Genomic DNA, 25,488 nt, shown 5'->3' on the forward strand with positions numbered 1-25,488 from the left:
CCCTCTGAGGACCCTGTCAAAAGAGGCTCAGGGAGTTTATGCAGTATCTTCAGAATTGTATGAACACAGTCAAGAGTGCCACATCAAAAGATGCAGCAGGCCCTACACCCAAGGACAACATCACTATCAGCAGATGATGGAACAAAGAGGTTCGGAACTACTAGGCTGTATATCCCTCCAGAAGACTGCCATCACTGTATGTGGTCATACCATGATCACACATTGGCCAGACACCCTGGTCAGAAGGCTATGTTTGCCAAGATGAGAAAAGAGGTCTGGTGGGAAGGTATGGGAAGGGATATTAAAGCTTACATCTCAGGGTGCCCACTGTGCCAGACAATGAAAGTCGTTACACATCCACTGACACCACCAGTGGTCCCTCATGAAATGCCAAAAGCCCCTTTCCCCCTTCAACAGATCTCGATGGATCTTATCACCGATCTTCCCCTCTCTGGAGAACAGAAATACAACTCCATTCTCACAGTTGTTGATCAAGGTTTAACCAAGGCCATCCTGTTTGTGCCTTGCCATAAAACCATTGACTCAGTCAGCATTGCCTGGCTGTTCCATCAGTTCATATACTCCCAATTTGGGGTACTGGAAGCAGTAATCTCAGATTGTGGCCCACAGTTCGCCTTGTGCCTTTACCAAGGGACTTTACAAGGCGATAGGGGTCAAACCGAAGCTGTCGACTGGATATCACCCACAAACCAATGGAGAAAGCGAGCATGTCAATCAAGAAGTGGAAGGGTACCTCTGGCTCTATTGTGCTAAGGCTCCAAATTCTTGGGCAGCCAAACTCCCCACAGCAGAGTTTGCCCATAACTCCCAAGTCCACTCTGTTCATCAAATGACCCCCTTCTCACTCATCCTTGGATATGATCCATCCCCCTACCCTGAAACATGACTTACCGCAGTTCCCTCAGTTAATGAATGATTGGAAAAACTGGCATCAGATCAAGATATCACTGTTCTTGCCCACAAAAAGGCACAAGACCTGATGTGTTCATGCTCCAAAGGTACTTATGTTGCGCCCAAGGTGGGAGACCAGGTTCTCCTGGATACTGGACACCTTCAGATCAAGAACCAGTGCAATAAGATCACACCCAGATGTCTCAGGCCCTTCAAAGTGACTCAGGTCATGTCACCCATGGCTTTCCGGTTGGAACTTCCACCAACTTGGAAGGTCCATCCTGTGTTCCATGCTTCCTGGATCTTTCCTTTCACTGAAAATGATGTTTATGGCACTGCGCCCACAGCCCCTCTTCTGGAGTTGGTTGATGATGAGATCAAATGGGAAGTCAAGTCAATAATAAATCATAAAACTGATGGTTGCAGAGGAAAACAATGGTATTTGGTCAAATGGAAAGGGTTCCCCCATTTGTCAAACACTTGGGAGCCCAAAGAACATATAAAGGACCATGCGTCAGAGGCTCTCGACCAGTACAAGTTTGCTCAACATCTCTAATGGACTCCCCTCATTCTGTCAACACTGAAAATGACTACACTGACCTCCTCCCTACTGCCAAACCCATTCTCGATGCTGCAGATGATGGGCTCATCCCCTCCATCACTATCTATGCCCTGACCTCACCTCCAACGTCCCCCACTGGCTTTTATGTCTCCAGGTTCTCCTCCCCTGTCTCACAACCCCATTCACTATCACCCCCTGTCCCCCACCCTCGCAGATCACATCCCCTCCAGGGCTTCTCAGTCAAGCACATCCCCACCCCCAAGACTGGCATCCCCCTTAGCAGGGATGGCAACCAAAAGGGAAAGGATAAGGCACTGGCTGGTAATGACCCCCAGTAATGGAGGAGCCTCCTCGGCAGCCCCCAATGTTGCCAAATCTTCCAACTTATGCACCACTTTCACCACCTATTCCCACAGCACACAATGCGCTGCCCTTGACCTCCTCACCACTGCCACCATTGCCCAGCATGACCAGCAGTGAATTACCAATCTCAGCAGCTGATTACCTGGATGTTGTTAGGGTGCTTGACATCTTCCACAATGGGGATGAGATTGATGGGTGCTCACCAGAACAGGTTGAGTATTTTAGATTGCTGTCTGAAATCTACAGAGCAACAGACATAATCAATGCCACATGTTTCAAAAATCCATACTAGGAAGTTGAGCAGTACCATGCCACTGTCAGAGGTAATAATGGTTGACATGCTGGAAAAAGGGTCTTCAGACATCACCAAAGTGGTGACTGGTGGTGCCTATCATCATCTTCGAAACCAACAGATCGGCAAGTTCCTCACACCCCCTGCTTCTCATATTCTTAGCCACATCAAACTGAAACAAGAGGAACCATCAGTTCTGGTGGTGAAGCAGCCAGATCTCTCAGATCAGGAGAAGGAGAAGCAGTGGCACACCATTGAGCTAGGGTTCGTTGACTCAGGAGCGCTTTTTAAGGAGGTTGGTGCTCGTCTGGGAACCAGGACTCACAACTCTGCTTGGGAGGTGCTTTTACAGGACATGTCATGGGCAGGGCTTCATAAAAGTTATCACAATGCTGTCCACTCCTCCGACCCTCTCCCTGCATCTCCCTTTGTCCCCATCCCTAACAATCAGTTGTGCTTCTACCTCGGAGGACAGTCCCTGGTCCCCAACGACCATGTCCTATGTCAGCACATGTGCTACCAGTGTCATTACTTGGGACATTGGTCATGTCGCAACAGACATGGCTCCCACTATACTCCAGCCCTCGAGGAGCCACCGACTCCATTGCCATCTTCACCCATTGCTGCTCAGACATGCTCCCATGTCTTTACTACTCACCAACCCCTTTCCTCACGTCCTGCTAATTCACCCACCTCGTCCTCACAGGTCTGAGGACCATCATGGGGGGGTGGTGTTATGCCTCATACAGGGGTCTTTTCTTTTTTGCCTCATTGTGGTCATGTGCATCACATGCTTGGTCATGTCTCTCATAATTGTCACCATCCTAGGGGTATGCATGCTTCAAGGGATGTTCAGATCTCCAGCTGTCACAGTATTTCCAATACCTGTCAAGACCATGTTGCCCCTTTGATCTGGTATCCCACTGCCCTCTCTGATGGATGACTTGTCTCTTTCTTGCTCCATATGACTCATTTTTATTGCTCACATGTTGTACTATAGTTCTGGTGTCAGGCTCCTCACTGCGCATTGATTGTGCAGCCAGTATAGCCTTCATTCCCCTTGCTACCCCCATCAGATGACACCAGGTGACTCATCTCCCTTTATTTATTTCACTGATCATTTTGTTGATTACTGCAGATATGCGTCACAACTGCTACGGTACTTGTACTTAGGGGTATATAAACCTACGTACTTTGTCCTGTATCTGCAGTTTTTTGATAGCTTGCAACTGAGCTTCATCCCTTCACTCTGTCCTCTCTCTCTTTCTCCATGCAAACAACCTTAGGGACTCGCCAGAAGAAAGGATGCTCGGACCTTGCGATAACTCAGCCATAGGGGTTATGACAAGTTTGGCCTGTAGACTCCCCTCACACATATCATGCCTATTCCATTTGAAGAAGTCACCTCGCTCAGGCATAACACAATGCAGCATCCATGAATGTGAAACAGGGCATCCCTGGGAGCACCTGGAAGTCACCTCATGTCAGAAAGGCCCCTGCAAGGCCAGATGCAGATGTTCCATCTCCTGATGCAAAGAGATCGTGCAAGCAAACAGGCAGCAATCAGAAGTGGAAGTAGTTGTCAAATCCCTCAAACAGTCAGAGCAGAAACCTTTTTTGGAACTTGTGTATGATCTATAGAGGGCTTAGCCTAGTGTGACACATTAGAATGCAAGTGTATGGTGTGTACAGTAGCTCATGACACCATGGTGGTTGTGAGAGGTGTCTTTGATATCAGAGAGAGGGATAGTTAAGCAGGACAGTTGAGCAGGACAATTGAGCAGAGAGCTGAGTGGGACAGGTCTATGTATTGGCCATGTGGAAGTGACTGGTAGCTATCTATGTAGGGAGATATTGCTGTTCATCTCCCATGTATTGCTGTTACCCAAAATTTGGCTCTGTCCACCATTGTCCAACCTTGCTTCCCATGGTGTGAATGATATTCTCACCGTTGTTCCTACAAGTTTAAATCTTGATTGATCATCAACCTATCAGTGAACCCACCATCATCAAATATGTCTGCTGAACAGTTCCACCAAGTTTGTTTCCATCATCAAGGTGAGGTTGTCTTCATTGTTGGATCCAGTGACCTAAGCCATCCACAGCTAATGTAAGACCAATTGAGCCAAGGCAATCTAGCACCTGCATGAAGCAGTCCAAAAATCCAGAGGAGATGCTAGTACAACTGTGTGAGTTGCAAGAGCCAACCCCTCCACCAATTGTCTCAAGTGGAAGGGTGGATATGGTGGGGTCAAACATAGATATCACAGCCAGTGAGTGAACATGATTTCTCTCCAAGCTAAACAACAAATATTCTTTCACTATAGATTCATGCAAAAGCTTGCTAGATCAGTTCCTGCAGGAAAGGGAGCCAACCACTCTGGCAGAGGGCAGAATTGTGGCCAGTGAGTTGGCATGATTGCCCTTCAAGCTAACAAACAAACTAATTTTCTAGTAAGAGCTAGTTCAGAAACCTCAGGTAAGTCACAATTAGTTCCTTCAATGCTTGTACATGTTTTTCCACTGGGACAGTTCACATAGTGAATTTGAATTGAGTTTGAAACATGTCCTGCAATGGATTACAATGATCTGGATCAGCTTAGGCTTGCCTGGGTATCAGCTGCCACTGTTGTTGCCCTTGTATCCCAGTACACTCTGGATTCACTAACTCACTCAATGCCTAACAAGACTAGTGCTCCCACTCCACAAGTTCATTGGAACCATGAAGAAACCACTGCTCTTGTAAGGTTCCTGCATGACAACTGGCATGAGGCAGGGCAATAACAGGAACATCAAGATGGCTACATATCAAGTTGCCACCCTGCATATCGCCAACTATTGCACAGATGGACCTCCTAAGAACTATCAAGCTGTGAGAAACAAGTGGACTGGCTATGTAAGTCAGTGTTGTAAACCACTTGTGATTTTTACTGATCTTCTGTCATAGATTTGAAAGATATATCACGATATCAAGTACTATCGAGCACAACCATCTGGAGCCCACTGGGACAACAAGAAGGGGGCTAATATTCAGGGTCAGCATGCCAAGCAGGTGTTTGAGGATTTTGTGAAGGTATTTTTATTTTTATTTTTTAACCCCATGGCTTGATGAACTGATGATTACTCTTAGAGTCACCCCCTCATTTGCCAGTTCAAAACAAGTGGATGGGATTTATATCCCTACATTGCAGATATCATACCCCATGGTGGTGCCTGTGGGGCCAATGCCTTTAGTCCAGATAGTTCCAATGCCACCACCAACAGCCTAGACAATGGAGATAGTGGAGTGCCAGCATGTTCAACTAACCACTTCCACTTTAGGTGCCTTCCAAATCCACACCCTCCTCCACTCCTGCACCCATCAAACCCATATCCACTTCAGTGCCTGCTGATTCTGTGCCAGCACTTCCCCTAGTCCTGCCTGGGTCAGATGACAACCATTTCCCATTTTTTGATGATCTGCCATCTACCATCAACCTGTCTGACATTTCTATCCCTCCATCCAGTGCTCCACCATCTAGTGGGAAGTGGTCTCACACCGACATGCTTGGTGACAATGAGGTTTTGACTACCATGTCCATTTTCCCATATACCAATGCAAGTGACATTTCTGCTACTGCTCCTGCCTCCAACAAATGCACCAACCTCTCTGCCACTTTGGACTACACAAAAAGCTCCCATTCCCATTGTTCTTGCAATCCTCCACCTCTGCCTTTACTTGTGATATCAAACCCTATCACAGTAGGCCTACAAGGCTCGATCAACTTCCTCACTTCATCAATCAACACATCAATGACATCTGCCATCAATAAAGTGTTGACAACAAGGGCACAAGCAATTCATTTACTGGACAATCAAGACCAAGATTTCCCCAGTCCCATAAAAGCATTCATCCAATTGTTGATCATGCAGAATCTCAGCTTCACTGATGTATACTTGAGGACAGCAAAGAAGGAAGATCATTTGGTGCTTGCTGAACTGGAGTATCAGATGAAACTCAGGGTTGGTAGTTCTCAGACTGGTACACAGTAAAAAATACTATAGGTAGATTGATGTTTGCTGTACCTCCATACCTGCTATCATTGTATCACAATCTTTTTTTTTCTTTATTGCAATCTATCTTTTTTTTCTTCATCACACATGAGAGATCCGAAAGTGTATGTATATTGCATGGAATGGGAACAAATGAACTATGTGTCTACAACATTGATATATCACTCATACCACTACCAGTGTTAGTGGAGTCATCAGAGCTATAGTTGTCACTACCTGAGGGCAATTGCCCAAGATCCTGAAATTGAATGATTTCCTGATAATCATCCCACATATGTTGAGCGAATCTGGTCATGGAAAGTGTGTGCCACTTCAAGCTGACCTACATTGGGATTATCTTCATTGGCTCCACCCTCATCTGCTGATCCCCCAGGCCCTCCCACACCTCACTCATCTACATGGACATCCTGTCCTGGCATCAGGACCTTCTTTGGCATCATGAGTACAGATGAAGTTGTGCAGTGCACAGAGTGCTGAGGGGATTCAGCCTTGGACATTGATGTTGTACTCAGGGCTTAGTAGTAAGATGCGAAAATGATGCTTGAGGACACCAAATATTCACTCGATGACATTGCACACAGATGAGTGCCAGAGGTTGAACAACTCTTCTTTGTTCCTGGGTCTTGTCAGTTCAGCAGGACAATAAGATGGATAATTCAAAGAAAATTACCTTAAATGTGCTTGGCGCCACTCTGCAAGGTGGTAGCGAGTCATCTGGTATGGGACTAGAATTTCTGGGTGCAGGGGGAACCCAGCATCTGCAAGGAGAAACTTTCCTGTTGGGATGTCAAGCCCTTTCATACATGCATCCTGGTATACATGCACATCAGTAGCTGAACCCTCCCAACCAGTCAATGAGTATGTAAACATCAGCTGGAAATTGCAAGCAAACAAGCAGTTCTGTGATATGGAGCCTTTGCAGTTTCAGTACACTGCCTGGTCCTCGATGCTGGAGCTGCATGGATATGGCTCCCATCCAACACACCAATCATGTCCTTGAAATATGGCCAAAATCTTTTATCTCCCCTAATCTTTGGCTGAATATCATTGGCACCAGGCATCTTGATGTATGTGGAATAGAAGGGTGACGACAATAGGATGAAGAGTATCTTGCGAAAGTACCTGATCAAGGAGGTTAGAAAAGTATCAGAAAACTAAGGGTGATGACATACCAAGATATGGTCTCATTTGACCATTGAAAACATTCACCAATGTGCCTGATAGTCAGACCCATCACACTCATACAGAGGAAAATAGCTAGTTGTTCTTCAAGTGAAATGAATTGAGAGTTGCCATGACTGATCTGGTGAAGCTCCTCCACATGTCATGCAAAGACATCAGCATGAACACTAAGTTCACATTGGATTTGTTCTGGATGACCTGCAAGGAGCTTGATAAGCCATTCCTCACCAGTTAGTGCTGATGTGTGGTAAGGCTCCAGAATCCTTTGGATTGGCATAGATTGCGCTTCAGTACAACCAATCATGCAGAGGATGATATTGACAACAAGAGCGATATGGCACAGCAAGTGTTGGCAGTGAATCTCCTCATGATCACCACCAATATCAATGTCGTCCATCTCACATACAGGAGGAAATGTTTCAAACTCAATTCAAACTCACTACACAAACTGCCCCAGTGGAAAAACATGTACAAGCATTGAAGGAACTAATTGTGACTTACCTGAGGTTTCCGAACTAGCTCTAATAGATCCACACAACAACTTGATGAATTGGTTCCTGAATGAATGGGAACCAACTGCTCCCCCAGCAGATGGTATGAATGTGGATCTACTCGAGCAATTGCTGAATGCATGGGAACCATTGGCACTGCCAGTCATGCACAAGGAATTAAACAGGATGGACAGGTCTTCAACACCTGCACAAGATGTTACTATGCAGGTCAATTTTCTGGCAGACTTGCAGAATGTGCAGGAACCATCTCCTCTGCCCATCACCTGTGAATCATCAAATCTGAGGGACCAATCCCCTTGACCTGATTCTCTGATTAACCTGCTTGCTCAATTGCAGGATATGAGGGAACCAACACCTCCCCCACTCATTTCAAATGTACCCATCAAATCTTTTGACTTGGCAGCAGATGAGGACAATGGCACAAACCATTTGACTTTTGGCATGCCCAAATGATCAGAGATGAGGGATCTTTTCAAAGAAATATGCAATGGTGAGCATTTATTTGGTTCTATTCATGTGATCAGTGATATCCATCAATTATGTAGGTGAACTTCCATCCACACAGCAATCTCTTCAAATGGAACAATGGGGATTGGCACCTGTTCCACATTGCGATCAAGGTATGGGCATGAGCTTAATCTGATACACCTTTGACATTGATAATTTTAGTCCTGTGCACCTTACATGCTGTGGTATCTTGCTATTGTGGAAACACCACTCCCAGCAACATGCTGTTCGATCCCACCCTCAATAGGCACCTTGTGTGGGCTGTGAATGCCATTGCAAGAGAATTGGGCACAGCTGCAAGGGACCAGTATGGTGCAGCCTCTCAGGGCCTTCAACTCATCAATATGCTCAATTTGATGGAAGTTGTTCATTATCTGTGTTCTGCCTTTGAAAATTGTCCTGAGCCATTCATTGCCAGCCAATCACACCCATCTCACCAGTCTGTGGTAGAGATGGGTATCCTCTACTTGGTGTGCTGGATTGAGATGGCCTCTGTACATCTGAAGCAGACTGCTGATATTGCAGGATGGCCCATGCATTGGTTTGCAAAGCTAGCAATGGATTCGGTAGGTTTTACATCAATTTTTCACGATGTGGGACTGATACATAATTCCTTCAGAATCAGCTTAATAGCTTGATTCTGGTGATGGTGTTGCATGCCAGTTATACTCCTCCCCTCCCAGCATGCTACCATGCATACCTCAGACACCAAGATGATGAGGTTAGCTTCCACAATCAAATGCAGCTAATTCCCCTTGGTGCATTTTGCATAATCAACAATATCAGTGCCATCATCCCACATTGGACCCCATGCACAGCTGATCCCAATTCTGGCTTTGCATTCCCTTGGTGGCTATATCATTCCAAGGAATATGCAGCAGATTCCCAAAGATTGCAAGGCAAGGGATTGTTTTCTGCAGCCTGGGATTTTTTTAAGGTATGCTGCTTATTCTCATTGCTGCAAATAGTTGATGATGGCCCAGGGCTTATGGCCATTGCCTGAGGTGCCAATTGCAGACTGTCTCAATGGCCATATCAAGGAGCAGGTAAACTACTGCATCAAAAATATTATGAAATATGCTGATGTTGTCAATGGTCAGGGTTGACAAATTGACCATTTCTACACTAGGTGGTGGGCATTGCTGTGGGTTGTTGGGCATGCCACTTCAATAGTCTACATGTTTTTGGCTGTGGAGTTGGTTGTATATACATTGCTGTGAATGTTGATCATTTATGAGATACTGCCCATTCACATGATGTCTGAACCCCCACCCATCTGTGCAATGTCTGACAACCTGCCCATCTGCATGATGGCCTGAGTAGGTGTATTTTTTTAGCAGTTTATGATGCACACCCTTTAGCTCTGAGTACCCACCCAACCTATGATGTTGAAGCACCTGCCCATTTTCAAAATCTTGGCAACACCATCCATCCAAAGTTCAAGAGCCAGCATATCCTAATAAAATATGCCATTGGCTGGAGCATCAATCAACAGGTTGATGATCATGTGCCAGGCAACCTGGCACAGATTCTGAGTGAATATTTACCAAGTGAGATGAAGGGGGCAGTTTGGGTACTATTCTGACTCAAACAATAGTGAGCAACCTACTAAGAACTTGGTGAACTAATGACCATATGGGTGAGATGGGACATTCTATTTTTAACCTGGGGATGAAAGGGAGTACGAACATGTGCTCATCTAGGGGATGAGTCCGATGCCACCGATTACCGGAAGAGCTACCACGTATGTCCTAGAGAACTGCTCTGACATACTGATATACCCTTCGATGCAGATGGCATGTCGTTTAGTAAATGCAGGAAATGAAATATTACTTAATACGACCGACTCAGAGCCCACGTTCACAAAGCTCATCGACACGGATTAATAGTAAATAATTTAACAGCCTCAAATACAGTAGTAATTCTTGCACGAAGATGAAAGAAGTGCAATAGTCAGACCGAAATACGATGCCGCAAAGAAGACAGAATTGCTTCATGTAAGGGCTCAGAAGACCCACCATCTTCCGTCAGAACACTAGTTTCTTCCATGGCATCAAATATTTTCTCGATATATTTAGCTGCACCAGAGAGATGGGCGACCTGGGAACATGATGCATGGATAGCAAGGTAGGTTGGACTAGGAAGAGGGTACTTCGCTAGATCCGGTGTCAAAAAGGTCACAAATTCTGGTAACCCATAAAGCATACACTCGTGTATTGCTTCGAGCTTGTACCTATTAGGTTCGGTCTATGACTGCAAGCTACTTTCTTAGATCCTGCGGACAAACAGAGGGAAAAGGAGATACACACCGTGGCAGTAAACAAAAGCTGCAACATCTGAAACGCGTAGTGAACTGTTGCCTCCATCGTGATGACATTCTCCAGTCGATGTATTCTGGCTCCATTGAGCTCCTCGAGAACTTTGGTCTGGCCAAAGCGGCCAAATGCCGTCCCGAGAGGGGTAGCATGCTTTGCCTGGCACAGCGATCAGCAAGGAAGAATTCGTATTTTAAGCAGGGAACCAACCTCGTCTGATTCCGATGTAACGTCCACATTGGTAGATTGCGGAAAAATGTAAGCACACCGAGTGAGCCGTGCCGACTCTTCACCACTTCTAACGAGGATTGCCAGGCGCTTGCTGTTCAACATAGTGTCCCAATCAAGGGCCTTTGTGACGGCGCACCGGCCGTCATCCCTAGCGAGGGCCTGTTTACAAGAATTGTAGCATATCTAGAACACTGGAAGGGTTGATACGAACGCATTTCTTGGCGGTTTGAGGGGTCTCTTCCGACACCTCGTTCTTCACATCTGCGAGTTCGAGTTCGTCAGACGAAAGTAGAGACGTGTCAGCCGATGGGGATGGTGTATGCACTCGATTGGGCTTGACTTGAGGGGCTAAGTACGTCAGGAGCAAAAGAATTTGAGGACATACACAGTTTCGAATGAAGTGATTGTAGTAGAACTCTCCTAATTGCAGCAGTCGTTCGTGCTGACAACCAAGTTGCTACGATATCCTGAACAAATCTATTCATGCTCTGAGATGGGATGTGTTGCAAGAGGTAGCCGAGTATACGACAGTAAATCAGTTGCTTCTCCATGTCCTTTCCCGAGTCAATATCGGCTTGAATTCTCCCCTCGAACTCAAGGCATATATTAAAAGCGCTGGCGGTATTCGGATCGCCTTGTAGACCGGACGGCAACTGGGGTGGAAGTGCAGACACGGTGATTGGTCGGTATAAGTACACGGGACAGCAAGCGGATAGGGTTTCTACTGACCTCACTAGACTTTGTCGGACGCAGGCCTCGAACAAGTTCAAGGCAGCAGGGAACAAAACCGCATGGCCACCTCACCCCCATCAAGACAGCGTTGAAGTTCATTGGAATCCAGTATGCCATACCAGCAATGACGGCATCCCTGCGCCAAGGATCCAAGGATACAGAGTGCAGAGTGACAGTATATGATGGGCTCCATATTCCACGCACAACAATTTACACCTACTCTTACTTCTTCTCTTTATCTGGTCCAAAGAAATTTAACAAACTACCACGCTTGAGAGCACTCCCCTTGGGTTTTGGCGCAGCTTTTGAAGCAACCTTTGGCTTGCTCTTGGCTGTCTGCTTTTCTGCGGATGGTTCCTCTGTCTTGGCCTGCTCGTTGTTACCCTTCTTGCCCTTACCTTTGGGCTTGGTCGCTGGCTCAGTCTGAACGTCCCCCTCTTCTACAGACTCATATGAAGAGTAATCCTCGGTTTCTGTTAACGTAATTGAGCAGGGCGGTACTTCCCGTGCAAGGGAGACAAACAGAAGGAACATACGCATGTATCCTTTAGCATCGGTCGTGGTCCGGGATTTGATGACTCTCTTTTTCTTAAGTCCATTCCGACCTACGGGAACAACCCTCTTGGGTGCCCTCTTCTTTGGTTTTACGATCGGTTCATCATCCGTGTCCATGTCATCAGCATCGCTGCTAACAGGGGGGACCATAGCTTCCCTGGCTTCTTCAATATCTGCGTCCGTATCTTCCTCAATATCAACCTTTGGTGGGACCTTCTTCGTTCGGGACACTCTAACAACCTGATCTAATCTTTCCATCAATTCCAAATTATCGGCGTCGATAAAAACAACCAACCGTCATCGATGTCCATCATGGCTTTGAGACTCATCTCTGTGTCAGACATTTCACCACTTTTCACTCCAGCACGACGTCTTCCAAACGCTCGCACATCCTCTTCGTCGTCGTCGGTCAGGACCACACCATTCTTCACTTTGGCGGAGCTGGAAGATACGATTGGTTTGCTGGGCTTCAAGACCTGGTCTTCCTCCTTTTCCGAGTCAGATGGGACATAGGATTTGCGTTTTACGCCACGCTATGGAAATATTATAGCAATAACTACAGAAGCAATAAAAAAGTCTTACCTGTGGAACGTGACTTGGCCCGGTGGAATCAGTTTTGGCCCTGTTCGCCTCAGGCTTGCTAGAGCTCTGGTTGCTTATGCTTGATTTACTTGGCAGAAAAGACGTTTTGTTTGTGGAGGGCGGTTTAGATGGCTTGGGTTTTGGGTCGTCTTCTCCACTCCTCTTGTCCTCCGCTTTCTCCTTCTCTTTTGACTTTGCCTTGCTCCAGTCCAGCCTTCCCGACGCCTTTGGTTTCTCTTTGATATCCGTCTTCTGCATCAGTTCTTTTGTACTCGTCAATTCCTTCGAATCTAACGTTGATGACTTCCCCTCGAGTGTCGGCTGCTCTGGCTTTGTCTGCGGAGCAGGTTTGGAGGGCTGTTTCTTGGTTTCCTCGAGAGTCACTTTTGACGAGGAAGCAGCGGCAGGGGCAAGAGCTGATGTCTTTCTTGCGCTGGCTCTTGTCTGACAACGGATGAGTACTCATATGTCGAAACGTGGCAGGGATCGACGTACCTCTACATGCCCTCCACGTATCTTGCCAACGATCGAGAAGAATTCAGGACCCCTGGAGGCGTCTACCTTCTGCACGTTAACATTGCTCGCACATATGAGATCTGCATCCTGCCGCAAACGTGAACGGATCGGAAATTAGCCATAAAAAAACTCGGCGCCCATACCTTGAGTTTCGACGGCGACAAACTGTATACGTGTATCGAGAAGACTCGCGAAAACTGAGCCATCGTTTCTGTACATCCAGTCGGATATGGCCTTGACGCATATGAAGGAATTGGGTACGCACCATCCAGGACATCAGCATCCACCAACACAACTTTACTGATGTGCACCACATCTGACCCATCTTCGTCGTCGAGGTCCATATCCATATCCACGTCATAGTCATCAGGAGTGTTGCTGGGACCGCCGTTCTTTGATGCGACCTCCCCGGAGACGAGATAGGTTGGTATAGCAGGCGTATTGGTATATATCGACGCTTCGTGGAATGCCTTAAGTTCACTTCAGAGTATTTCAGTGTTCATGGAGGGGTTATGTCGTGGCATGCGTCTTACTTCTTTGCATCATTGACGTGGATGCCCAGTTCTCGACTTAAGGATCGGAAGGTCACCTTAGTGTTACTTAGACTTCAGTAGCTTTTACGAACGACCAGAAATGAGTAATACCACGCTCCGCCTTATAAAAACCTCCTTCGTGAGGTAGTCTTGTGCTGCCTGAGTGGTCATTGCATGGGTTTATGACAGAGCTACGCGTCTGTGGCGTGGTCACCATTCACATTGCCACACTGGCGGTACAGGGAAGCAGAAACAAACTTCGAGCACGCAACCGTGGTTGCATCTAACCTTGACTTTCAACTCTCCGCCCAGAAGAAACAACTGGCACGCCTTTGACTTGCACTTATAATTTATCATTGCCGATACAAGCATGCTAGGATCACGCCCTTCTCCGCTGACACGAACTGGCCGCAAGGCCTACTCAACGAAGTCAGTCGTAACAAAAATGCGCCACTCGAATCTCGTTATTATGGCCCTTATGACAGGCTCTTCAACTACGCTGTGGTTGAAGGCTCCTTTACCTTCTTCCTTGCCCCGCAGGCTGCCCCTGATGAAACTTCTCAGCGTGACGCCATAGACTTTGTTTGTCTTATGGTGATTTTGAACCAGGGGCAGAAACCAGTTCTCGTCGCGGATATTAAAAACGACAAATGGGCGGACTCAGCTGATAAGCGCTGGATAGCGGACATCCATACGCGCCAACGGTACGATCAGATGCTGGCCGAATGCCCCATTCCTGAACTGTATGGGTTGAGCCTTCTGGGAACTTCCCTTCGCGTTTATCGTGGCGTTAAGGCCACAGGCGTCGTTGTGCTTAGTTTGTCGACCGCCCCCATATGGATCGTACTTTGCCATCTGACTTCCTGGAGGGGCTGTGGGATTTAGACATCTCGTCTCCGGAAGGATTCAACCTGATGAAGCAAATTGTTACGTATATCAAGGCGCAAGTTGGCCAGTGAGGTGGATTCTTATTTGAATGACACCTTTTGTTCAATGACGACGTTTTTCCAACAGCTATCGGAAGTGGAGGATAGCCTTTGTCATTGATGTGTACTAAGCCCGACCCTGACCAGGCCTGACCTCCTACTACGCTGACGAAGTCTTGGTTGAGTTATCCTGCAGTAGCCGGCTGGCTAATCTTCAACTGGCTGTTGATAACTTGAAACATGTATTGGTGTGTAATTTAGGCACTGCTTTCATTCCAGCGGTAAACTTGCCATCCAACTATAAAGTTTGCCTCTACTTCCGCTGGCCCACTCCCGGCGTTCTAACAACTTTCCTATCTTTCACCAAAAAAGCGGTCTCGTACCCTGGAATGCACCACATCGTCATCCTTCGAAGCTTCAGGGTACAAGTCAACCGAAAAGGGGTCTGGGCGGTACCTATTATTGCAACGCGCTAGTATTAATAAATTAATTAGTACACATATGTAAGTGCGCTCGGTCACAAGGACTCAAACCAACAAGTTCAAGCAGTCCCCGCTAGCGTAATAATTGGGTGCCTTGACGGACTCAGCCCTGGTAAAAGGGATGCCCTTGGTCACTAACCTCATTGACGACAAGTCTCCGCTCATTCTCTACGATTCAACTTGGACGCCTGGAAACAGTGCAGGAGATGCTTATGAAGACCAGTGAATCGTTCATTCTCGCACTCCCGACATCGATCCCTGATAGAGACGCTAATGGCTAGGTATTATCTCGGGACGTTTACCACCAACAGCGTAACGAACGGAGCAGTATCGCTTTCGTTTAATGGAACTGGCGTTTGGATATATGGCGCTAAAAGAAGCAACTACAACACCTATACCGTTCAACTCGATAGTGCTACCTACGGACCTTACGATGGATACTATCCTACTCAAGAATTCCTGCAAGTCCTCTTCAACCAGACCGGTCTCACGCAGGGAATGCACAACTTGACCTTGACAAACACAGGCACAAACGGTACTTACGTTGACATTGATCTGGTTGGTATCCTCTTTCTTTCCTCTCCTTTCAGTGATGTTGAGAATGAGATGGGAATTCAGATCGTTTGGCAGTCTGAAGTCGGGAGCAGTAACCAGGAATTAATCACGGAAACGGTTCAAAACACAGACCCACGTTTCCAATTCCTGGATTCGGCTTGGACATCCCCCTCTAACGTCAACTTCTACAGTAATGGAACCGGGCAGTAAGTTCATGATAGAGTGTATGAGTTATTTGAACTCACGTCGATGTGTAGATGTACGGGAACGAACGCGGCGAATGCGGTGCTCACTTTTACAGTAGGTAGCATTTTTGCCCCTACCTGGCCCCGAGACGATTGACTTTATTACAGGGTATGCCAATCTCGTTATGGTCATAGCGCAAATCTCATGTCGCTGATCGTGGTATGTTAGGTGAGATGGTCACGCTGTTCGGCGCAACCTCGACTTCCACCGGGCCCTACATCGTTCAGATGGACAAGGGGAAATCCGTCCGACTATAACGGGACGACTTTCCTTCCCTACTACGGAGTCACTCTTTTCCATGCGGACAACCTTGATGCTGGGCAACATAGTCTCACTATCACGAACGCTCCTGCATCACCGGGGCAACAATTGTGTATCGATTATGCCCTGGTTTCAGATTTATCCGAGTAATTGTTGTTCATACTATCTCGTTTTCAAATCCTGACCTTGTCAAGTGGTACTTCTACTTCTACAGATTCAAGGTCGGCACCACTTCTCGTGGCCAACCACACCAACTGATTCTGCTATCGTTATTGTAGTGGTATTGGCAGCACCATTTCTTCAAAGTCAGTACTACATCTGTCTATTATCAACCATTCTGACAGTTACCTCAATAGGCAACTTAGTAGTGGGGGATCGTGGGCATTGCCGTAGCTGCAGCTGCAGCAGTATTAGCATTCCTCCTTGCCTTTTTCTTCTATCGGAAGCTGAGGAGCGCAGAGGCAACCTACAATCATCTGTACAACATTCATACAATTCAGCGACCACCGCCAGAGGCACCAACGGGGTTCTCTACTTCATTAGAAACCAGGAGTCATGCAAGTCTTGTTCGACAAGGTGCACTGTCTTCACCCAATGAAAATGCTTATCAACGGCCACCCGACGGGGCTCCTGCAGGAGCTGCATACCCTCCCGTCCCGGGTCCTTTTCAATTGAGGGACGAACCACAGACTCAGTCCTTAGTAGGGACCAACTTTCTGCTCGTAGTCCGTGCGTGAGTTGATAGTTTCATAGGGAAGGTCAATCCCAGAAACGCCAGGAGATGGGGAGTCGCGGTCACGTCAGCCCGTAACTCAAAATGCAGAGATTCAGGACCAGGTCACCTTCACCTTCTTCGCCTGCTACGGAGCTCCCAGCCATACTATTCACATGCAATAGGGTCGGGAAGAGTGTGATACTCTGCGTAGCAGGGAAAAAAAGTCGAAACGTTGAAGGACATTGGATACCCACCGGTATCATAACCACGTAGTATTATTTACTTGTAATTGACGGAACCAATGTTCATCGGAAGCAATATAAATTACCAATCTCTAATTTCCTTGTGATGGTGCCCACTGCCAACGGAAACCAGAGCTGAAATTTGCAACTGCCTACTCAGCTCGCTTCAAGTAGAGTTCGCTCCCTTCCTCGGAGACGAGGATGTCCTTGGTCACTAACCTCATTGACGACAAGTCCCCGCTCATTCTCTACGATTCAACTTGGCTTCCGGGTAATAGTTGGGACGATGCCTATGCTGATCAGTATGTCGTTCATTCTCGTGCCAAGTTGTGATTCTAGAAGCACTATCACTGATCGGCGGCTAGGTATTATCTCGGGACGTTTACCACCAACAATGTAACGAACGGGGCAGTGTCGTTTTCGTTCAATGGAACTGGAGTATGGATATATGGCGCCAAAAGAAGCAACCACAATACATTCACCGTTCAGCTCGATGGTGCTACGTACGGGCCTTACACTGGGTACTACCCCACTCAAGAATTCATGCAAGTCCTCTTCAACCAGACCGGTCTCACGCAGGGGATGCACAACTTGACTTTGACAAATACCGGAACGGGCAATACCTATGTTGATATCGATATAGTAGGCGGCTTCGTTCTTTTCGTTCAGTGACAAGTTGAGCATGAAGCGAATATTCAGATCGTGTGGCAATCTGAAGTCGGGAGCAGTGGCCAGGAACTGATCACGGAAACGGTCGAAGACACGGACCCACGTTTCCAATACCAAGAGTCGGTCTGGGCTTCCCCACCTGACGCCATTTTCTATAGCAATGGAACGGGCCAGTAAGTATATGATATGATACGACGTATGCGAGCATTTCCAACTGACTCCGATACAACAGTTACACGGAAGCGTATCTGGCCAGCGTCTCGTTTATTTTCACGGTGGGTAGCCCCATCACGTTCTGCTGGCTTCAATGCGATTTACTTTTTCATATTAGGGTACGTTAGTCTTGCTATGGACGTAGCGGATTTTTGCGATACTACCAGGGCATGTTAGGTGAAATGGTCACACTGTTTGGCGCGACCTCGACTTCGACCGGACCTTACACCGTTCAGCTGGACGGTGGTAATGTATCCAAATACAACGGGACAGCTTTCCTTCCTTTCTACGGAGTCACTCTTTTCCACGCCGACAACCTTGGTTCGGGACAGCACAATCTGACGCTCACGAATGTCCCAGCAGCAGCGAATCAGCAATTGTGTATCGATTATGCCCTAGTATCGACTTTGTCTGGGTAAGTCACTGCTTTTACTCCTTGATTCGGTCTCACGTACTAACCTCTCCTAGTAGTGATACCACTACGTCTTCATCTTCATCTCTGAGGTGGGAAATCGCAGCAATTTTCTCTTCCATTTATCATCTGACTTCTCATTTTCTCTGCAGTGGTAGTAGCACCACATCAAAGTGTGTAAACTACTCTTTCACTGCCGGCCAACTCATTTATCGTTCCTTGACAGACAACTTAGTTCGGGCGTCATCGCTGGCATTGTTGTCGCTTCTGCTGCAGCTGCATTGGGTTTCGTACTTGCTTTCTTCTTCTATCGAAGGTGGAAGGCCTCGGAAGCGGCCCAAAATCAACTTTACAGTATTCAAACTACCCAGCGACCGCCGGAAGCACCAGTAGCCTTTTCAACGTCTATAGATACCAGAAGTGGTGCGAGCCCCGTGCAAGACGGACTGTCCTTATCACCTTCTGCACGCGTCTATCAGCGTTCCCCCGGCTTCTCAGTGGGAACGACTTATCTTCCTGGTTCGGGTGCTTCCCAGTCTGGAAGCGAGCCGGCGAGTCAAACTTTAGCAGGTGGACAGGCAAGACCGTTGCCAGATACCCCAGGCGATGGGAGTTCATCTTCCAATCGCCCTCTGAAGAGTGTTGTGGCTTTACATACCCAGAACGCAGAAGCCATAAGGAGCCCGTCACCAGCTGTAACCGACCTCCCGCCAAATTATAACCAAGTGGTGGGGGGAGGTAGAACGTGACCCTAATAATGAACCCGTCTCTTGGCCAGCGACGGCTTAAGAGATCGAGGGCATTACACGTTTTGGTTATTTATGTCGCTTATGTACACATGTAGAGTCGGACTCACCCGTTAGGGCAGTGTGGTCAATTTATGCGTACATATCGTATTTAAGCGATGTACTTTGTACACATCAGAGCAGTTACCACCTACGAGGCATTATACACGCATAGTAGGAGTGTTGGGGTCAATTTGGTTGCGTACTACGGGAAGTTCATTCATATGCGTCCTTGAGTATGGTGAGTAACATTACGGTGACAATCAGCGACATACCCTCATTGCAAAACAGCCTACAAACCATCAAGTACAAAAGAAGACAAAGTAGGATCACGCCTATGGCGCATACATACGGGGTCATGTCCACGTAAAACACATAGAAAATTGAATTAAGTTGGAAATGATCTTCCTATCGCACAGGCGACTCCTGAGCATTCTCCCTCGAAGGCCCTAACTCGATAGGCCCACAAATGCTGTCAAGGAAGGACTTCCACTTCTGATCTGCAGCCTGCATTTTTCCCAGTTCGGCAAGCTGAGCTCCTGTAGGGTGGTGGGCATGTATCACCAATACGTGATTCGATAGATCGCCATATTGTATTATCTGCAAGGTATTTTCCCCGGCTTGCACGAAAGAGGATATATCCATAAATTGATCGGGGGTAACCTTGGACAATGAAGTAAGACAGCATCAGGTAGATAAGAATTAACAAGTGTGTGTACCTTGAGTGGTGGAGAGAGAGGCAGACTCCAGTTTTTCTCGCCGTACTTCAGGCTTAGCAACAAGTGTGTCGAGGTTGGCCAAGAACACGGGGCATGAGCTGTAGCCTCTGTCATAGACAGATTCTCGTCATTAGGTGACGATTCAGCTGCCGTGCCCAAGTCACACAGTCGGTAGCACGCCACAGAGATGCAAAAACTACTCGGTACGTCCCTTCGAACACTCGTCGGAGCGTGTCATTGTAAATACAATCTGGATTACTTACGTTGGTGACACCCTGCGTTTAACCCATCGCGAAACATTAGAATGCATGTCCTCACTAACAGTGAGATTGACGTGGTGGGCACGCGGAAGAGTATCACCCTTGCTAAAGTGCATTATAACCCTCTCATGATGAAATGCTTCTTGAGCAAGGTCCCCATCTAATGGGGACTCTTCAGGTCGCACGGACTGCTCGGCTTGAGACGGTAGCGTAGAGGGGTGCACATCGTCTACGGCATGCTGTAGTGGTTCGAAGAGTGGTGGTAACAAATCGTTCCCGCTGCCTGGGGAAGAGGCACTGTTTTCAATTTTCGCAGGTGATTGGCCCGAAAGGGGTTGAGAACCGGTAGTAGGTGGAGGCAATGACGAACCACTGTTCGCAGCGGTAGGAGGTACAGTGGTATCCTTAGATGGCATGTGTGATATGTCATGGACGGTGTTGGGTGGAGGTGGAAGTATTGCAGGTGATGTTTGGGGCGATTCGCCATCTGTAGCAGCTGAGGGAGGTAAACTTCTATTGCGAATTTCAGCCGATGGTATGTCCTGAAGGGAATGAACAGGTGGTGGTGGGGGTAGCGACGGGCTGCGCTCTGCAGTAGCTCTCGTCGATACACCGTTATCATCCGAGGGAGTGTGGAAAGATCCAGATGCTGGTGCTGGTGCCAGTGCCGGTGGTGCTGGCGCTGGTAGTGTTGATGCTGGCACTGCTGGTGTCGATGCCGGTGATGGTACTGGCGCTGGTAGTGTTGATGCCGGTGCTGCTGGTGTCGATGCCGGTGATGGTACTGGCGCTGGTAGTATTGATGCTGGTGCTGCTGGTGTCGATGCCGGTGCTGTTGCTGGTTCTAGTTGTGGCGGTGGTTGGGGTAATGAACTGTCTCCCATAACAGTTTCAGTAGTAGTCACGCCGTCATGCCGAGGGGACGAAGAAACTCCTTCCTCCCGGTCCATTCCGGGAAGAACCTCTTGCTTGACAGAAATAGCTTGGACATCTTGTTCACGAGGTGCAAACGGAGCAACATCGATATCCATCGGTGTCGGAGCAGGTTCGACGGAGCTCGCTGGGGTTTGCGGCAGTTGTACCTGCGCTGCGCCCGCCATTGCCAACTTGCACCAGTCCAGATCACGGGCTAATAATTTTGACATCTCCGGTTTCCGTACTCGCTTTGGCTGGGGCTTAGTGGGCGCCGGCGGTGGAACCGCACTCGAAGGTCCAACACTGTTGTCCTGATTGACGTCCATAGGTAGCGATTGTTTGGAATTTGGTGCTAGCACGGTCTCCGTCATTCTTTTTCCACCAACTGTGTAAATGGAGGTGAACCCCACGGGACCCCACGGTAGCGGCGGATCCTCAGGTTCAGATTTGACCTGAGAGTCAGTGTGGGACGAAGTTACCACAGGTTTCACATCAATTTCAGGACTACCGATTGCAGAAATTGTCGGTATTTGCAGGGCAGGCGAACCAAGTCCCACATCGTTCCCTGCTAAAATATTATTGTCTGCCGAAGGTAGACTTCTCGGCGGATCAACATTCGTGAAAGGAAACTTGACTTATAATGGAGGGACCTACTTTATCTTTACGGGCCGTTCTCTGAAAGGAATGCCTTGTACAGTGCTTCCCACCACCTCGTTAAGGTACACGTTCCTAAGAAGATTCTCTGTTATTTCAACGACACGCAACACTCTTGCTGCGAATGCGCAAAGACAGGCGAAAAAGGAAGTCAGTGGGAATACCAGAGGATATTCGACGAATTTACCCCGAAGAGAAGCTTCCTCGAACCTGTGGATGTGAGGTACGACGGTTCCGACGAGCTCTCGAAGTGCATGGGCCGTGTGGACACCCCCCTGCTGGTAACGCATCACGTCGGTGTAGCCTGTGACAGCAATCTTTATTTTATGGCGGGACTCAGTCATGGACCAACCCATATTTCTTGCATTCTCACCTCCAGAAGCTCGATGATCTGTTCGACACTGCGGTCAGCGAGATCTATATATAAGTACCTGGTATCGCACTTCCACCTTTCCACGAGCGATTGGATAATAAGCCCTGTCAGAACTTAACCATGCCTTCAACTTTTGCACCGTCACGACGTAATCGTTTGGATTCTGCGTGGCGAGCCTCTGTGCAAGAACTGGAAAGACCTTTTCGTTTTGAGCGATCGCGTGAGATTGTGACATGCCTGATTGACAATTCTCGCAAACAAAAGCTCCTGGACAGAAAACCAGAGGAGGCTGACTGCTAGAACGTCGCACGCACTCAAAGATGAAGTCGTGACCCCAGCCGCGTTGACGTCACGTGAGCAAGCTTGGAATGCCCAAGTATTAAGTCGCGTTTGATAGGGCCGGCTTTACGTCTCGATGGAAGGCCTCTTTCAGCATGAACTGGAGTAGTGCGTCCTCTTACTGCATTTCAGGTCATAGTGACGTTGACTGGCAAGTCTTCTCATCTTTGCTTCACTCATTTCACAGTGACCGTAGCCGGAAAGACAGAACACTACGCTCCCAGTTTCCTACTTAAAGTACTTCAACCTTTGTCTGCATCGTTATAGGGTGAAGCATTCATGAGGCAGTCGTGGAACGCAACTAGCGTCAGTACTGCCTCTGCTGACCACCCGTTGTAAGTCCCGAACGCATGTAGCAACGGACGCGGATCCCATTTACGCCCTGTGCAAGTCCAATAGTGGCAATATAGACGAGGCAAGTAGACTGTTGCTTGACCTCTGTACCTCTCTAGGATATTTGGCACGGTACATCTGTGCATGGATACTCAATTTCTGCGAGACCTTGGCCTACAGTCCCATTTAGCATTATTACAGCTATACTTGCGCCATGGGCACTCTGGAGGGGAATTGCCATCAAAGAAACGAATATTGCCGCGCTGTCCATCGAGAAGGGCGAGAGGGGCCCAGCTTATGCACTTGAAGAAGCGTCGAGAGAAATGCCTTTGGGCTAACCTCATTAAAAGAATGATGACACTGTTCCACGCGATGGTACAGGTGAGGGTAAGTTAACAAGCGAGCTCTCTTGACTACTGAAATTGTGACAATTGTATCCTACTTACAGTTAGATCCTGAGGCCGTCAACTCGAAGCTGTTCCTGGTGCCCTAGTGAACAGCTAGTTAATGGTTTCACTTGCAACGTAATCATCCCCCACTCTTCAATGACCCGGATTGCAAGTGACCATGGCCGATCGAAGTATTTGTTACTTGATCCAACCTAGGGTAGCGAACCTGGCCAAGTCAGCGTCTTTCGTTGGCAATGCATTTGCGAGACTTTTGTTCTCCGAGGCCACAGAGTCTATCCAAATCGAACTATGTAGCAGCACTCCACGAGAATCCAAGGTGGCTGTCTGGTTGGTGACCACTTCGCTCCACTCCGGGAAATCACTTCGATTGTACATGGTATTGAACGACTCGACAGAGGCCGACGGGTCATCAGTTATGGACGCAAGGAAGGAACTGAAGCTTCCCGATGTGTCTCCATCCTTATGTGGATGGGAAGCAGAGGAATCAGCAGACACCATGGTCTCCGAGAGGTCAACCCTCGAAGACTCTTTTGGAATGGTCGAGGACGCTTTGCCCTGACACGAGTATCCGATACCTTTGTACCCGGCACCGTTGAACTATCGGATACTGCAGGATGGGAATCCAAAGTATCGCTTTCAAGGTCCTCAGCGGAAGATGAAAGTGTTCTCTGTGAATGTGGAATGTAAATCACCGATTTTTAGAGTCGTCATCAAGTACCTCTTGCCAAGTCTGAATTCTGGACAGGATTTCAGACATTTGCGGGCGTGTCGAAAGATCGCGTTGCCAACACGAGAGGCATAACTGCCACCAATCCCCGGTCATACGAAAACAAGTAGACCTCAAATTCGGGCGATCAGGCGGTCCTTCCATGATTCGAAGCATGACAGCAGGGAGGGCCAAAATGGCACCGAAAGGCAATTCCCGCGTAAATAACTCCTACGGAACATTGTTACATCTTCTGCGAGAGGAAAAACACGAATCACAGACATACCAGAGCAGTCATTCCAAATGCCCAAACGTCTCCTTCGGCGCTTGCCTTGGAAAAGGACTCGATAGTTTCAGGGGCCATCCACCGTATGGAACCACCGGTGGGTCTACTCATCGACATGCTAAATGAAGACGCGGCGAGGGTAGAGAGACCAAAATCAGATATCAGTGGCCGGCCCTCGGTAGAGATCAGGACATTGAACTAAAAGGAGGCATTGAGCCGAACACGTGAACTGGAACGAGTAGACCCACCCCTTTGAGGTCCCCATGGAAAATCGGAGGATCATGAGTGTGAAGGTAGAGTAGGCCTCTTGCGACTCCCACAAGCTGTGTCGCGGAAGGTGCAACGTTCGAACTACTTATAGGGCTCCGAACAAATTTTGAATATCCCACTTACCAATGGCCGCGGATCAACACTTCTATCTTGTACATAGGTAAAAGCATTTCCGGTCTTCATCCACGGTGACACTATAGAAACGGTGTAATCGAAATCGGTAGTGATGCCAAACAATGGGAGAATATTTTCATGCTGAAGTTTAGACCAGAGATGCACCTCCCGGAGGGTGTGCTGAACGCAATCAGCCTGGAAAACTTACCACTGGTAGACCATCGCGAGCCTAACTAACCTTAATAGCAGCAATATCACTTGCGAGATCAGTGCGAATGATCTTGATAGCGACTTCTGCACCAGTAGACTGTATAGTTCCTCGGTATACATCCGCGGAACCGCCACATAGAGGGTGGTAGTTTGTGTCGCGTACAACTTGCCCATCTAAGTTTACGCTGTAGCGGGTGGCATGTCGTGAAAGATCTTGAAGTGGTGAATCCATGGTACTATGGTGCCGCTGTTAGCCTGATGCCTGCGGGTAGTCCAACGGTGCGTAAAAACTGAAAGATGACCACTGCGCTGTGGAAGGCCTTGGACGATTGTGGAGGTACACACAAGCCTAAACGCTAAGGAGCATTCACAGACATCGATCTTCCGGCTTTTACAGCCCCAAGGCCTGAAACACCTGGAAGGGTGCGTCGTGTCTTTGTTGTTGTTTGCGGCACTGACAGGAGCATAAAGCATGCCGTCGCACAGGATCAAATCCCCTGACCGGCCTCAACCCGTTCATGCTCGGATACAATAGAATAACAGTTC

General features: G+C 47.9%; 9 protein-coding genes across 9 annotated transcripts; 4 read left to right on the forward strand and 5 right to left on the reverse strand.

Moving 5' to 3' along the window:
- Positions 1-8,335: 8,335 nt before the first annotated feature.
- F5J12DRAFT_786442 (uncharacterized protein) lies at positions 8,336-9,489 on the forward strand (the record flags this gene model as incomplete). The annotated part of the gene is made up of 6 exons (XM_051743451.1): positions 8,336-8,366; positions 8,422-8,496; positions 8,546-8,949; positions 9,003-9,104; positions 9,129-9,320; positions 9,352-9,489. The coding sequence occupies 6 exons, from the start codon at positions 8,336-8,338 to the stop codon at positions 9,487-9,489; spliced, it is 942 nt and encodes a 313-aa protein (XP_051595296.1).
- Positions 9,490-10,336: 847 nt separating this feature from the next.
- F5J12DRAFT_727526 (uncharacterized protein) lies at positions 10,337-11,094 on the reverse strand (the record flags this gene model as incomplete). Its single annotated transcript, XM_051741812.1, has 3 exons — positions 10,337-10,630; positions 10,693-10,857; positions 10,909-11,094. Coding segments are annotated over 3 exons (645 nt in total), but the record flags the coding sequence as incomplete, so codon positions are not given.
- Positions 11,095-11,421: 327 nt separating this feature from the next.
- Positions 11,422-14,099, reverse strand: F5J12DRAFT_471122 (DNA polymerase subunit Cdc27). Its single transcript, XM_051739590.1, has 10 exons — positions 13,959-14,099; positions 13,848-13,903; positions 13,580-13,794; positions 13,458-13,525; positions 13,294-13,401; positions 12,799-13,242; positions 12,512-12,749; positions 12,198-12,461; positions 11,659-12,134; positions 11,422-11,582 (listed from the first exon to the last, which is right to left on the reverse strand). The coding sequence occupies exons 1-9, from the start codon at positions 14,016-14,018 to the stop codon at positions 11,884-11,886; spliced, it is 1,704 nt and encodes a 567-aa protein (XP_051595298.1). The 5' UTR covers positions 14,019-14,099; the 3' UTR covers positions 11,422-11,582; positions 11,659-11,883.
- Positions 14,097-15,310, forward strand: F5J12DRAFT_862101 (uncharacterized protein). Its single transcript, XM_051746917.1, has 4 exons — positions 14,097-14,664; positions 14,717-14,802; positions 14,862-15,021; positions 15,080-15,310. The coding sequence occupies exons 1-3, from the start codon at positions 14,439-14,441 to the stop codon at positions 14,892-14,894; spliced, it is 345 nt and encodes a 114-aa protein (XP_051595299.1). The 5' UTR covers positions 14,097-14,438; the 3' UTR covers positions 14,895-15,021; positions 15,080-15,310.
- Positions 15,311-15,376: 66 nt separating this feature from the next.
- F5J12DRAFT_897632 (uncharacterized protein) lies at positions 15,377-16,467 on the forward strand (the record flags this gene model as incomplete). The annotated part of the gene is made up of 4 exons (XM_051748040.1): positions 15,377-15,477; positions 15,537-16,016; positions 16,068-16,110; positions 16,225-16,467. The coding sequence occupies 4 exons, from the start codon at positions 15,377-15,379 to the stop codon at positions 16,465-16,467; spliced, it is 867 nt and encodes a 288-aa protein (XP_051595300.1).
- Positions 16,468-17,475: 1,008 nt separating this feature from the next.
- F5J12DRAFT_897633 (uncharacterized protein) lies at positions 17,476-19,317 on the forward strand (the record flags this gene model as incomplete). The annotated part of the gene is made up of 8 exons (XM_051748041.1): positions 17,476-17,576; positions 17,640-17,916; positions 17,974-18,116; positions 18,176-18,218; positions 18,285-18,571; positions 18,625-18,660; positions 18,721-18,741; positions 18,795-19,317. The coding sequence occupies 8 exons, from the start codon at positions 17,476-17,478 to the stop codon at positions 19,315-19,317; spliced, it is 1,431 nt and encodes a 476-aa protein (XP_051595301.1).
- Positions 19,318-19,806: 489 nt separating this feature from the next.
- On the reverse strand, positions 19,807-20,282 carry F5J12DRAFT_681386 (uncharacterized protein; the record flags this gene model as incomplete). The annotated part of the gene is made up of 2 exons (XM_051740254.1): positions 19,807-20,016; positions 20,073-20,282. Coding segments are annotated over 2 exons (420 nt in total), but the record flags the coding sequence as incomplete, so codon positions are not given.
- On the reverse strand, positions 19,998-22,674 carry F5J12DRAFT_862128 (uncharacterized protein). The gene is made up of 6 exons (XM_051746918.1): positions 22,275-22,674; positions 22,089-22,218; positions 21,902-22,019; positions 21,165-21,844; positions 20,073-21,110; positions 19,998-20,016 (listed from the first exon to the last, which is right to left on the reverse strand). The coding sequence occupies exons 2-5, from the start codon at positions 22,189-22,191 to the stop codon at positions 20,332-20,334; spliced, it is 1,680 nt and encodes a 559-aa protein (XP_051595303.1). The 5' UTR covers positions 22,192-22,218; positions 22,275-22,674; the 3' UTR covers positions 19,998-20,016; positions 20,073-20,331.
- A 609-nt stretch (positions 22,675-23,283) lies between these two features.
- F5J12DRAFT_862137 (kinase-like domain-containing protein) lies at positions 23,284-25,387 on the reverse strand. Its single transcript, XM_051746919.1, has 8 exons — positions 24,971-25,387; positions 24,742-24,912; positions 24,597-24,671; positions 24,349-24,546; positions 24,075-24,293; positions 23,932-24,024; positions 23,395-23,911; positions 23,284-23,333 (listed from the first exon to the last, which is right to left on the reverse strand). Exons 1-7 carry the CDS (start codon positions 25,172-25,174, stop codon positions 23,534-23,536), a joined length of 1,338 nt encoding a protein of 445 aa, XP_051595304.1. The 5' UTR covers positions 25,175-25,387; the 3' UTR covers positions 23,284-23,333; positions 23,395-23,533.
- Positions 25,388-25,488: the final 101 nt, after the last annotated feature.

This window comes from Pisolithus orientalis (assembly GCF_024613125.1).
Source record: "Pisolithus orientalis strain OTSU chromosome Unknown F5J12scaffold_57, whole genome shotgun sequence".
Taxonomy (NCBI): domain Eukaryota; kingdom Fungi; phylum Basidiomycota; class Agaricomycetes; order Boletales; family Pisolithaceae; genus Pisolithus; species Pisolithus orientalis.